This window comes from Montipora foliosa, chromosome 11, assembly GCF_036669935.1.
Source record: "Montipora foliosa isolate CH-2021 chromosome 11, ASM3666993v2, whole genome shotgun sequence".
Classification (NCBI taxonomy): domain Eukaryota; kingdom Metazoa; phylum Cnidaria; class Anthozoa; order Scleractinia; family Acroporidae; genus Montipora; species Montipora foliosa.
The window spans coordinates 27085995-27100714 of record NC_090879.1 but is presented as its reverse complement, the minus strand read 5'-3'; the positions used below and the strand labels follow the sequence as shown (position 1 = coordinate 27100714).

The window sequence follows — 14720 nt, the reverse complement described above, 5'->3', positions numbered from 1 at the left end:
GACATAGCTCTGGCTTCAAAAAGTTTGCATGTGTTTCTCATTTGCTACGCCGTCCATGAAAACATTGATTTCTTTTCGTGGTGGTGTAAACATAAAAAACAAACAATATTAAGTTGATCCACAGACAAAGTCTGGAAAAGTTAAGTAGTCAAAATGAAATTTACTACAACAATAAAGGATTTGTTAGGGATACCAATATGACCGTCATTTCATTTTCTGCTTTGCTTTTTTCTTGTTTGCGGGTGGGGTTGGGGGTGGAGAGGGGGATAACCTCTCCAAAAGTACTTGTCGTAGATTGTAAGGGTAAGTTTTTTCTACAACTAAGCTTTTAAGTGACTCAGGCCGGAATTAGAAAATTTACAAATGTGTACCACTACTTCACATTTCAAGCATTAATGTGCACATTAGTCTGACGTAGTATTGAGTGAATACTTTTTATGAAGACAGCAAATTACAAGAAAAAGATCATTAATTTTTTACTTGTCATGCTTTAAGCAAAACGTATTTAATGTCGTGATACTTGCATACCTCTGCCAAACGAGCTCGTCGCAATCATACTTTTCGTTTAAAGCGTATTACACATATGACGAGGCTCTGTGCACTTCTCAATATCTGAGTAAAAAAGAGAAGACAAATAATTAACTTTTGTGAGTGAAAAAAGCCAGTCATTCAGGCAGGGGTTAAGCCTGTCGTCAAACCAGACAGTCATTAATCCATTCACAGGAAATCAGTAAGCCAGTCAGCCATTAAGTCAATTACACAAAAAAAGTTTCCCCCTTTGGTGTGAGTCAGTCATTTAGCCAGTTAGGCTGTCAGCCAGCCATTCTGTTAATCAATCGAGTAAACTTCGCTTTACGTATCTCCTCAAAAAAAAACCCATTCACTTTAGTCCTACTATGATAAAAACTCACTTAACACCTGACTGGAAAAATTTTTCAAGCTCAGTGAGCTTTGCTTTTTATCCAAAGGCTGTTTACTTTGAGTGTAATGTCTGGATTTCACTGTCCGCCGTTACTCACGTTCAAAACTGACCGATTGGACCAAAGAGAGGTTGATCTTGAGAATGAGACGTCATTTACTCACAAGCTTAAAATTTCATCGCGTAAATGCAGCTTATTATATATGCAAAACACGAGTTTAAAAGTCTAAAAACGCGAAACTCCCGTGCTGCGTACACACGCATTGCATTCTTAAACTCATGAGTCTTTCACGTCATTTTCTCCTTGATCCAGCTCTCTCAAGATTCCAGAGTTAGTAATCGCGGACATTAAATGGAAAAATTCCATTTAAAATAAACAGGTGTATTTTTGAAAAGAAGCCTTAAAACTGGGGTCACTTAGTGTTTAGTTATCATAGTTTTGAGATGCAAAGAAAAAGAAAAATTGATTTGTTTTGGTCATAGTAGTACTTAAAACGTTCCAATTAAATTACCAGTGCAAGTTGTGAGATCGGCCATTAGCCTGTATCCCGATGGACAGCTGCATTTAAAACTGCCTGGAGTGTGGTGGCAAATGTGATCACACATGTGGCATCCCAAAATGCACTCATCTAAAAGGAAAGAAAGAAGAAGAAAAAAACTAAATAAAAACCACATACGAATATTATGCCATGGCATCATAATAATTAGCAGCATTTAGCCAATTGCGAATCATCGGACACGAGAATGATGCAAGATCGTTGTTTACCCTCCATCTCGCCTCATGCATAGCGCTCGTTTTTGGCCATTCGCACTGTGTTAAAACACCTGTTTAATATGGGATAGCACTTATTTCTTTATCTCAAACTGACTGTTCCTTTCGCTTCATCTTAAACGACGTAGCATTCGCTTTAAGATTCGATTGGATTCGAGGCCCGCGGGAATCCAGTCTAGAGTTGTAGAATTTCGTCTTGCTGATTTTAATACCCACTAAGCTAACGGGACAAGATGAGGTGTAGTTTTTTTTTTTTTCTTTTGTAAGAACTGCCACTGAGGAGATCGTCACAACAACTTAAAACTAACCCTTCAAGTTCTTTTTCTTTGTTTGTGCTCAGACCTAGATACTGTAGATCAGTGGTTAACTCTCTGGAAAACGTTGTTCAATGGCACGCTCTTCAGTAATAGAACGATAACCTCAGTCCATACAGAATTGCAAATTTCGAGCTAGAAGACCTATTGTTGATTAGAAATAAACTTTTAACTCTGCGATCATTGAAATGGGCTATGAAGCGGGAGCTTTTATATTTTCCACAAAGTAAGAATAGGAATAGGGTCAAGATTTGAGAGAAGTTATTTATTGTATAAGCAGATTGAAGCGTGGGTGCTACTAATCCAACATGTGAGCCATGAAGCTATTCATCTGTAACTTTGAGGAGCGCTGCGGCTGTGGCCGATCCCGCATGAAGCGACTGGGAGTATTTCTACTCCCCCCTGGATGGGATGTTCGTCCATCACAGGGTTACCCCCAGCAATTCGCTGGTACCCATTTATACACCCGATTGGAGAGAGGCACCGTGAGAGTAAAGTGTCTTGCCCAAGAACACAACACAATGTCCCCAGCCAGGACCCGAAGCCGGACCACTCGATCCGGAGTAGAGCGCACCAACCATGAGGCCACCGTGCCTCCCACAAAGTAGTAGCTTTAAATATCCTACAAACGGAGCACTGTTGGAGAAGGGGGAGTAAAATGAGAGCAGCGTCGCTTTACTTTTTGTCTTTTTTTTATTTTAACTAACTAATCTACATATTTACAAGTTCTTTCTTACAAAATTAAGTTAATTGTTCTCTTTTCAGTTCACCTTGCGTAGTACAAAGAATACAGAGCTCCTCGTCCTTTCTTTAATCCACAACGTTCCAAAACCTTCACAACTCTTACCCATTCCAAAACAAACGTCCAGTTTTTCATCTTAGCTTAGTTCTTTTCCCCAACTTGTCATAATTCCCTGGTCTGCAGCGGTTCTCTTGTTTTACGTTTCTCCAGTTTTCTACGTATGCTCTTTAATTGAAAAGATTACGGTCACCAAGTTGTACTTTTCGGATTGGGCCTTATTAGCGCGGCGGCCATTTTGGCCATCGACAATAGATTTCGTACCCCGAGCCTCGAGTTGAAATATTTGGGAACGAGTTTCGGTGCGCAAAAACAAACGTTTTCAATTCCTTGGGACGCAACATGGCCGCCGTGTGATTAAGGCTTATTGGTTTTCCGTTCTTTGGTTCGTCAACTTTTTAGCGGCACAATTTGCACATCCACAAACTTTTTCAACAACTCAAACCCCTTATTTCAAAATCCTTTGCAAACGCAAGGTGTCTTGTGATTAAAACAACTATGATGAAATGGTATATGAAATGAATCATATATGAACTGCGGATATGAAATCAAATAAAGCTATGATCCTCGCAGTTATGAACGCAATTTTTGCAATTGCGTAGAGAAGCCTGAAAAATTCAGGACTTCAACGGGGTTTGAACCCGTGACCTCGTGATTCCGGTGCGACGCTTGATTCATTCCTCACGGGACCATTAGAACCCACAAATGACCAGCTCCCAAGGTCAGTGGCTTCATAGCTCAGTTGGTTAGAGCGTCGCACCGAAATCGCGAGGTCACGGGTTCAAACCCCGTTGAAGTCCTGAATTTTTCAGGCTTCTCTACGCAATTGCAAAAATTGCGTTCATAACTGCGAGGATCATAGCTTTACTTGATAAAACAACTATCGTAAGTTTTTTAATTAACACCTATATATTTCTGCTTACAAATTTTATGGCTATTTTTAGAGATATGTACTAATTTTCAATGGTTCCTGATTAGAAGTACGAGAACCAGCACAAAATCAACCCACGACGTCAGCATGGACGGCATATTCTATATAGGGTGGTATTCCATCCAGGGATTAATTAATGTCTCATTATCCTCTCTTGTCCCCGGACGCTACTTGGCACTCGGAAGAGTACTGGCTGAAATTCCTAAACGAAATGCTAAGACCGTCAATGTCATAAACAAATTGTCAACTAAAAAGCTGTTGCGTCCAATATAAGAAAAACAGTTGTCTCTTGTATCGTAAAAAAACCCAAACTTAAACAGTTACCACTGAACCAATTACAATCAATACAGACGACGAATTAACCAGTTATTCTCGGAACAAAAATAATAATATAATAATAATTGGCAGTGCTAATCACCCTGTACTTGCAGTATTGAGGACTAAATTGCGAAAGAGCGCAGCTCACGATATCGGGCTGAAAGCATACGAAGGCGCCTCTGGCTGCCGCTGTACAGTCCATGTTTGATGTCGGAGCACATCACCACAGCTAGATGTTTATTAGCTGTGAGTCGATTTTGACGAGGGAGGAAAACCGGCATACTCGGAGAAAAACCCTCGAGTCAGGTTGAGATCGACTGAAACTCAGCCCGCATGCAGCCGGGGCCAGAGTTGAACCCCGGCTCGCAGTGGTGGGAGGCCCTATAGATAACTACAAAGCCATATAGATAGAACGCCTTGGTAGATTGTGCTGGCATAATTTTTGGCATATAAATTGGAGCAAAAAAGCATAGTTTTTTAAACGAGCACTGCCACGGCATATTTAACAAATTTTTGCACTTTTTGGAGCATAAATTCATAAAATTTAGTAAATATGGTGTATTTTCTGCAGAAGTAAATTAAATTTATATCGAGGCATGACTCTGCGAAACGCTAACTCTGCTTGAAGTCGCACTAGTTTGCTGAAGAATGCGCAATAAAGCTAAACACATTAATTGGATGAATTTGGCCACACATGTGGCGTGTTTAATTTGATCCAGGACACTTAATTGTGGTTTACAGGATTACCATTGTTCAGCAAAGGTGGGGCGAAAAAGACGCCACATGCCACCGATTGTGGCAGCCCCACCAAGCAAAAGCAGAGTTAGCGTGGCGAAAGAAGTCGGATAACACAAGAATTATGAGAATCATGCTGTGGCTAATAATGTTATATATAAATTGCTAGCGACAGGCCTGTGTAGTCTTAACAGGCAAGCGTGAAACCGCAGCCCCTGCCTGACCGGCTTCAATAAAAAATCTAAGAGCACGTGCAACGAATTAAGAAACCAAAGGAGTTAAAGTACTTAAGGACCTAAGGGAGAGCGTAAAGCCGCAGCCCCCGCCTGACCGATGGCACCGTCAGCCGAAGGCTCGGACAAAGTAAACATCGATATTTAAAGGGTGACATAAGGATGAACGGAGGAAAGTGAAGTCGCAGCTCCTGTCTGACCGACTTCAGTAAACCTCCAGTTATGAAATATTACAAGTGAGAAAAGCAATATTATAGCAAGTCCTTTATAGTTTTCGATGTACTTTGATACCTGGCTATATACTGCAAAGTTAAAAAGTGGGCCGCAAAGTAGCAGCCCCTGACTGTCCTACTTTAGTGGCCACACGGGAAAGGACAGCAACATAGCAGCCCTTGTCTGACCTACGGAGCTGTCAGGAAGTACGAAATACAGGAGAAGGACGTTCAAGCTTAAGTCAATTGGCATTGATACTCTCAGATCTAAGGTAAACCTTAAAGGCGTCGGATTTCCATCGACCAAGAGCCCTAATTTGCGCATCAGAAAAACCCTTGTCGGCAGCGCGACACGCGCCCCCGATGCGAAAACTGTGGTTTTTGTATCGACTAAGGTCTAAACCGCAATATTGGAGACAACGCTGAAGCTCAGTATTAAATTGATAGACAGTAATAGGTGTCTGATCAGAATTACAAAAAAGAGGGCCAGGTCGAGTACCTCGCACCTCGCAGTACTTAAGAAGGCTTTTAACCGGGCAAAAGATGACAGAATCATCCCGAGTAATTAGGATATCAAATGGCCGGTGGTCAGGATTATGTTTATAATCAGTGATAGTGATCTTAGCCGTGCATGGGTCGCCATCACGCAATAAAATTTGCAGATCTCGGTATTGGACAACTGAACACGCAAAACGGGTGCTCTTGGTCGAAAGCTCGCCAATTCGGAAAAGTCCATAAAAAGCAGTAAGAAACATGGCCGAAAATAGAGTGCGTTGAAAAGCCGAAGAGTTAGTGTATTCGAGGGACCGGACGAGCTCATGCAACACTGGTCTTGTGATGGGCAAACGAATATCTGAATGTCTTTGACGACTCAAGGCTGTCAATAATTTTTGTATCAAAAACGATTTGGTTGGATCACAAAATCCTCCGAGTTTGTGAGCGTAAGAAATGGCAGAAAGATGTAAAGTTATCGTAGAATAAGCCAATTTGCGGAAAGAAAGATATGAAATATAAAGGGGGAGACAGACAGGAGATAATGGCAACGTGGGGTTAGGGGACCCGTAAAATTGAGCATAAAATTGACGAAAGACGGCCCACGCGCGTTGATAGGATCTCTGAGATCCTTTAGTTAATGCTGAGCTCAACAAGCCACTCAAGTTAGAGACCAACTCTTGGGCAGTAGGTTGTCGGGAACTGTAGTTGGATTCTGGTCTACATCCGGTGAGAGTTCCTTGAACTTTGCTACCTGACAACGTGAAATGTAATCGGCGCGAGTATTGTAAAACCCGGGAATGTGTGTTGCGTGAAATAATACATTGTGTCTGAGGCAACTTAGCACTAAATCCCTGATCAACACCATAATACTCTGATGTTTGGACGTCTGCTTATTGATTATGTCAACAACGGCAGCGTTATCAGTAAAGAATATTACACACTTATCAGCCATTAAATGTCCCCAAATGTGTATCGCAAGGACAATAGGAAATAACTCTAAAACTGCAATGTTATAAGATTTCCACGTAACCGGCCATTCGCCGCCGAACCAGTGCTTACCAAAGACAGCCCCGAAGCCTATTGAGCCCGCTGCATCGGTATAAAGCTCAAGGGTATGCGACGTTTCCCATGTATCTTCGAGGAAAAATGATTTACCGTTGAACTCGTCTAAAAACCGCATCCACAAAAGGAGATCCTGTTTCGAGCCTTTACATAAACGAATATGGTGGTGTGGCTGTCGGACGCCCTTGGTAAGATCGATCAGGCGACGAAGAAAAGCACGGCCCGGGACAATAACTTGACAAGTGAAATTTAGTAAGCCTATTAAAGATTGAAGTTCTTTTAGCTTCACTGTGCGACGTTTATAAAAATTGTGCAAGAGCATGCGGCATTTTTGAAGCTTTTCATCAGGTAGACGCGCTTCTCTTCTCACCGAATCAAGGGTAATGCCGGCAAATTGCAATACTGTGTCAGGGCCCACGGTTTTTTCCGGAGCAAGAGGTACTCCTAGATGATGGCATAAAGAAATAAACTTGCCCAAGTCGGCCTCGCACCGATCTTTGGTTTTAGCAATAAACAAAAAATCGTCTGATATGTGCAAAACAGATGAGGCACCCAGGCGATGAATAGACAACCACTCCAATGCGGTACTAAAAGCTTCAAAAATGTTGCATGAAGAAGAAAGACCCATGGGGAGGCACCGGTCAAAGTAATACAAGTTGTCGAACTTCATACCTAGCAAGGAATAGTCGGCAGGATGAATTGGTATAATACGAAAAGCCGACTTGATGTCGGTTTTAGCCAAAAAACAACCTTCCCCGGTGGCTTTAATGGCTGTGATCGCATCACTAACGGAGGCGTATTTGACAGAGGAACAATAGTCAGGAATAGCATCATTAACCGAATTTCCTTTGGGATAGGATAAATGATGAATCAAACGAAATTCAGATGGGTCTTTCTTGGGTACAACGCCCAAGGGAGACGTACGAAAGTTCGCAAAAGGGGGAGTTGTAAAAGGACCCACAATTCGGCCTGCGTCGCATTCCTTGCGCAATTTCATTCTAGCAATTTCCGGTTGGGCGAGGACACTTTTGAGATTAGGAGATTGAAAAGAAAGCCGATCACCAACAAAATTAACACGAAAGCCACAACGGAAACCATCGACAAGAAAATGCTTTTTGTTTTGCTCATAACAGTGTAAGAGGCCTTCAAGCCTGTCCACCCTTACGGGGGTTACTGGCGGGCTGTGAAGGGCCTGATACTTGAGTAGAGTTTCCTTTTGGTTTAACTCCACTATACCGCTGATAAGGGGTTTGTACTGAGCATTGAATGGCTGGGTGCTTTGCTCCACATTTATAGCAGACGTGTTCGAACTGACACCCTTGGCAGTGTTTTCCGGCATGAAATGTCCAACACGTGCCTCGTGGGAAAAAATTCGAACGAAAACGCTGGCGTGTCGAGGTTTGGGGCTTATTGGGGATCGACTGTGATCTCCGAAAATTAGCTGAGGCCCTCAACCAAAGTTCCCAATGTATTTGATCCCATGGATATTCATCGGGTGCAGATTGCCTCAGATAACGAAATTGTTCGTCATACCAGAGCCAATCCCCGTTCGACAAAGCAATGTCACGGACTACCTCGCAATACTTCATCAACTGCGGGGTTTCACTCTGGTATCGCTCAGTATAGACCGAGACAAAAATGTTAAAAGCCGAAACCCACTGTTGTATGTTGGAAACCTTCTTTGTTGCGTGATACGGCTCTAGGGTCAGCCGCGGCTGCTTTGATAGCCCAGAGGAGGGGGTCATCGATAACGCGTACTTATCGATTTGAGGGGTGGATGCTAATAAGGCCCCAAATTCCACATATTCGTTAGCCCAGATTTTAGCTTAAATTTTGGAACCCACCCGGGAACTAAGATTTACTGACACGCTAGTAAAAATTTGTTTCGGTTGCACATTGTCGGGACCCAGAAGCAGAGAATCATTTCTTGTACCTGCACCGGTGAGGCTACTGACATGGCTGCTCACAGCTGAAGTGACGCTATCTGAAGACAGGTCGGCTTGAGACTGGCCTGCTAATGTGGTTTCAATCGACGTGCTGTCCTCAAACGTGTTTTGTCTCAAGATCTCGGTGAGACTGTCCTTAGATAATGCTGTTTTCACCGCTTCCGAGATGGCCGTCGATATGGTGGCGGAGAGAGCGTTTACGTCCAAGGAGACCAAACCGGGGTTGTTATTAGTTTGTTCAGGGAGTGGTGGGACCGTTGCAGTCAGCTCTGATGTCCGCACTCGCTTAGAACGTGTTTGGCGGCCTGTCCTTGATGGTTGTGCCGGACGCTTCCTAGGAGGCATGACTTATCGATAACAGATAAAATTAGGTAATTAAATACCATGGAATGCTGTTTGATTTCGAAAGAAAATTGATAAGAAGGAATACGGCGTAATATGACAAGATGAAATTCCATCCTAAATTTTTGGTCACAGTTGAGGTGGGGCAGTTCCACAAGTTTTCCTTAAATCTGGTTTATGAGCAATGATATGTAACCGGATGAAAAAGAGAAAAAGAGAAAAAAGCCAAGTTCCCAAAAACAATGCATTACCGCCTGTGCCGAGTGCATTGGACCACTCGTAAAGAGGCGGTCAAAGAATTGTACACTCATATGGCAGGAGTAAGCACATAATAAATTATCGCCAAAGCCATAAATGCACGTTGGACGTGCCAACCATGGTTCAAAGGAACCGAACAAGCACAGCCATTGCTCGTGGGAGTAAAACCCAACGGCAAACAACAAACAGGGGCTGTTAGAACAAACAACAACTGACAATTCGGCTTGGCTTAAAACAAAACGGAACTGGCAAATCTTAAGACAGTAAAATAAAAAACCATAAAATGCCTGGGCAAGGTGAGCAGTATAGATAAGAAGTTGTTTCAAATTTGTTACATCGCTTAAATTTGCCCAATGTGCGGCTATAACGATTGTAGGCAACGTAGAACTGCCCCCCTCAAACTACGATAGAGCTTGTACTGACCAATGCCGTTTAAATGTATCCCGTCATGGGCCATAAAATTAGTTTTTGCTCTCCAAAACCCTTTATGGCTCCAGAACATTGCATAGGAGATGGGCTCTAGCACTACTTTTAAATACCGATTTAAGAGGATTACGTTCTTGTTAAAGGTAGGAGCCCCCGTTCGATAAATAGTTTGACAAACACATACACATTTGACTTTAAGCGAATCATGGAGTGACCTGGTAAGGTCTTCAATTGCTGAGCCAACGTTCACCGGAGAAAGATGGCTTAAGTCGTTAGTTCCTAGCTGTAAGATAACTATGTCAGGCTTAAACTGTGCAACCACAGAAGGATCAAATTGAACAGTCTTAAGGACTGTTCTTCCCCCGACCCCGTGCCATTTTAACTCTATGTCTTCGAGAATATTCAGGTTAGCATCGAGAGCAGCATTCCGCCCTATATATTCGCGTAAACGGCGAATAAAGGAATGGCCAAGTATCAAAACACGTGTTGCCGACATATCACCGCCTGGAAAACAGTGTTGTAAACTGAGGGCGAAAGAGGGAACAAAATAGTCCAACGTAAAAACAGGTACTTGCCTGAAAGTTCTTGGAACTAGTGTAGGAAAAAATGTTTTCTTCGCGAGATACCAACGGTACGAGGGCCAAGGGAAGAAGGGCGAATTGCTCCAGAGAAATATCTTTATACTCTAGGGAACGCCCCCCTTTATTTCCTGTGGTGATACTTGACACATACCAGGCTTACGGATTAATGCTTGACCGTCATGGCTCGACATAAATAACATTATGCGTGCACAGAATGTTTGGCTTTAGGTAGTATGTTCTTGCAATGTGTGTTTTAGCTACGCTAATAGTAGTATTGACTTTGTTCTGACATCTGACATGCTTAGTTACTAGGCCTCTTTTGGCTAATTCTGCGTGCGCGGTTAAACCTTTAGGAGGAGTTTGGTACTCTGGTTTCCCATTCGGCTTCACGTGGGGATTGTGTAAGCTAGCACAACTGCCATATGACTCCAACATTTGCTGTTGTTATTGCGTGCCTATATATACAGAATATACGTCACTTTGTGAGCATAATTTGGGAATTCTGGCATAAATTTGGCCTAATTTGGCAAAATTTCGAACACTGTTAGTGGCATAATATGCCACTTTTAGGAGCACAATCCGCTAAGGCCTAATATATAGGCCTTATAGATAACCACTAAGCCACCCAAACCTCCCGCATCCAGGTGGTGTGAGATTACACCTGACCAACACAAAGGGCGAGAAAAAAGGTTTGCTTTTTGTCTCTAACATAACATTATCACCGACGCCAGACTTCTTGACCAAGTGTTTTATGAGGACTAAGAAGGAAAGCAGTCTGAAAGACGATTTAGTAAATCAAACCCCTATTTGAATGATGTATGTCTAAAGTGCAGCTGGGTTAAAGACGAATGAGAGAAGTGATCCTGGAACTTAGCTGGACAATTTGAGCAATTGCCGCTTTATGGACACCTAAAAAATTCAGGTGCCTACAACAGAATTCGAACCCATGACCTGTGCGACGCCGGTGCAATGCCTTACCAACTGATCTGTGAAGCCACACAATCGGAAGCAGCTCATTTGTTCCCGTGAAAGACTTGATGAATAAAATGAATGTATACTTAAAGGGGCAGTGTCACGCTAGTTCAGTCAAGCTTCAAAACACTAAAAGACGTCTTAGCATCAATAAAAAACCAATTAAGCAATAGAGGACGTTTTCCGTGTTTCCATAACCTTATCTAAACACGAAGGGGAGTTGGCGGAATTCGAGACAGTTATGCAAACCCGAGACGCAGTCGAGGGTTTGCATAACTGTCGAGAATTCTAAAGCTGTTTCTGCTTAGGTGGCCTCATACACCACAGGCCTTTTTTTAATTTTGGAGACATCACTGCCGAGCCGGCCACTTCTGCTGGAGACAACACACGCACAAAGGATAGCCACAACACCGAGAACGTCATTCCCTACTTTACTCTAGTATGTGGGTTCTTCAGGGAACTTATGACATGGAAGATATATGTGAGACGTGACCTACGGTTATAGTCCTTATCCGAGAGGACTTGAAAGTTCAAACCATTTGCGGATGTAATTACAAAGGCAGCGCTTTCTCTTAAGTTATTTTAAGAACCTGTTGGTCGGGCTGCAGAGTCGAACTCACAACCTCCCGCATGGCAGCCTAATGCCCAACCAATTGAACCACCGGTGCGCGGTTTACTAGACACAGTGACTTAAATAAAGTTCCTTTCCTTATCTTTCAACGGTGAGTCCTGTCCAATGAAACTGAAAGTTGTAAGGAGCTGCGCTGTATGTGGTGACAACTATATTTCATGATGATGGAACACAACCTTACGAGGGCGCCGTTGACCAAGCTAACACTAAACACTTCGATGGCTATACCTGGTTGGTCATTGACGAATGCTTAACTTAACTTTTATTCATTTATATTGCGCAAGTATCAACTTAAAGTTTTCAAATGCGCATAAATAGATTATACTGAACTGCAATTTAACGAGCAAGTTTACTATAATCATACTATGATCTCAGTGTTAATGCCAATTGGTTCAAGTGTGTCAAGTTGTGATTTAAAATAGTACTAAGTGTAGCATCACGTTTAAAATTAATTATTAGCAACGTAATGTTAATAACGATGTGATTCCCGTACATTCTATAAAAGCAATGATGTTGCATCATTGCGACCATGATCTAGATTGACATGAAAAAGTCGTTTCTATATTGACAAATGCCCAGCACTATTTGCTATTCATACCGAAATTATTCTTTGAAACCTAGATACGAGATTAGCTCTTGCTAAATGCTGGCTATAATTCACATCTTTTGCAATTGTGCACCCTGGATTTCAGGTGAAACTGAACTAACTGGATAGCGTCTGGGACCGTACGGTTTATTTCATGGTTAAAAGGAGGTCTTGTAAACCCCACACAATACTGACTGTTGTAAAAGAGAAAGATCTCCTTGTTTGGCGTAACCCAGCGGGACCCTCTCTTTACCGCCTGTCCTCAAGCTATGCCCCCAAAACCTACATACATCTAACTGACTGAATTTGTGAAGAACGCATAGTTTACGAGTCAGGAATTTTAAAATGTTTTTCCTTCTTTAATTTTCAATTATAACTATCGCAGTATTACATGGAGAATTTAACAATTAAATTAATACACTGGAAACAGTATTTACAACATATACGGCGAAGGAAAAAGAAACATAAAGAAAGAACTATGTGCAAGCATCAGTAACGTTAAAATTAAACTGATTACAATTCGAGGTTTTTGCGTCATTACCCAGAAAATCGATCTTCCATCTAAAGATCTGGCCCGAATTGCTCGAAGCATGGTTAGCGCTAACCAGCGTTAAATACCATGGAAACTTATAGGTTTTGATATCTCTTAACCAACAGTTAACGCTAACCAGGCTTCGAGCAACCGGCACCAGAGCACTTTGTATTGTCTCAAAAAAAATTATTTTCGACAATTCAGTCAAGATATTCTAGCAGTGTGTTTCAGAATTTACTGTTTAGCTCGGTGTAACGAAAGATTTGACCTTCGTTTTTCGTGCAAAATGCAAATTGACTCAGTGAACTCACCGTGAAAGAGATGCGCCTCCCTCTCCAGTTAACAAGACACTGGGATTAGTCCCGGGCCAAGACATTCACCACTCGCATGGCGGAGTCCTACGCTACGGTCAGTTGGTAGAGCAAGTTGCATGTTCACCTGCAACTATTGGTAGAAAAAATTAAAAATACAATAAATCTATGGAAGTCAAGAGGGCTATCGATTCATGGCAAGGTAAACATCATAAAAACACTTCTACACCCAAAAATGATTTATGCTAGTTCGGTGATATGTACTCCGCCAGATGTCATAAAAGAATTTAACACCCTGGTCTTTCATTTTTAATGGAATAGGAAAGACAAAGGTACCCGACTCTCAACGTGCGCAGCTGTGATTAAATCCCTAAGACTAAGTTGGTTAAAAAGAATAGTTGACCCAGAATATTCCAATTATTAAAAACTGGATCACTGTATAATGCAATTCGAGAGTTTTGATTGGCTAAGCCATCATGGGTTTTGAGCCATTATACCATGATCTACAAACACGGCAAGCATATGCGTGATTTTTTGGGACTTTTTATTTTTATTGTTGTCTAGTTTTCTATATTTTGGGGGCGTTTTTAATAAAACAATCATTCCAATCGCGCTTGTTGGATATGAGATGATTATAGCCAACTCGGCGCTACGCGCCTCGTTGGCTATCTATCATCTCATATCCAACGCGCGCTCATGGAATAATTGTTAAATAGCTTGAAGTTCTATTTTGAATAATATTCATATTATATTAATCCGGCATACCATATTATTCCTTATTATATTACATTATATTGTCGTTGCCGTGGCCGAGATCGCGTTTCTTAATCTTCCTATTGACTTGTCAGAGGCGGTTTTCAATAAACTCTTGAGGTCTGTTGAGTGTTTCTTTCTATCAAAAAGTAAACGAAAATTCAGTAAAGAATAGCAGATGTTAAAACGTTTGGCTAAACCTGGGCGGAATTTCACTTGTAAGATCTGATTGGAGCTTCAATAAAAGATTGCTGAAACACCAAGTTCACTTCCAAGTCAGATAACGCAGTTTGTGAGCATTCATTTCTTGTTCTTCATCGATTTGTTCAAGTTTTTCTATCGCAGAAATAATTGGATAAAGGACGTAATTTTCAGTCCAGAATTAATCCCATTAGTTTCCTATTCATGTGTGAAAGTGAGTTGCTTGTAGGTTCGTTTTAGTTATGCTTGGGTGGTAAAGAACCGTAATTTTAGTTTATAATCGTGCCAAATCACTGACCAGTGTGAAAGTTAAGTACTTCCTAAAAAGATGTCAAATTTTCTAAAATTAATCGTAAGTTTTGTATATTGCGAAAGTGGGTGGCTTGTGGAC

General features: G+C 41.8%; 1 protein-coding gene, 1 non-coding gene and 1 pseudogene across 2 annotated transcripts; 1 reads left to right on the top strand and 2 right to left on the bottom strand.

Moving 5' to 3' along the window:
* Window positions 1-3531: 3531 nt before the first annotated feature.
* Window positions 3532-3604, top strand: Trnaf-gaa (transfer RNA phenylalanine (anticodon GAA)). The gene has a single exon. It is a non-coding gene; the product is annotated as a tRNA-Phe (tRNA).
* Window positions 3605-6386: 2782 nt separating this feature from the next.
* On the bottom strand, window positions 6387-7787 carry LOC137976834 (uncharacterized). The gene has a single exon (XM_068824170.1). The coding sequence runs from the start codon at window positions 7785-7787 to the stop codon at window positions 6387-6389; it is 1401 nt and encodes a 466-aa protein (XP_068680271.1).
* A 148-nt stretch (window positions 7788-7935) lies between these two features.
* On the bottom strand, window positions 7936-9201 carry LOC137976534 (uncharacterized; annotated as a pseudogene).
* Between the last annotated feature and the right edge of the window lie 5519 nt (window positions 9202-14720).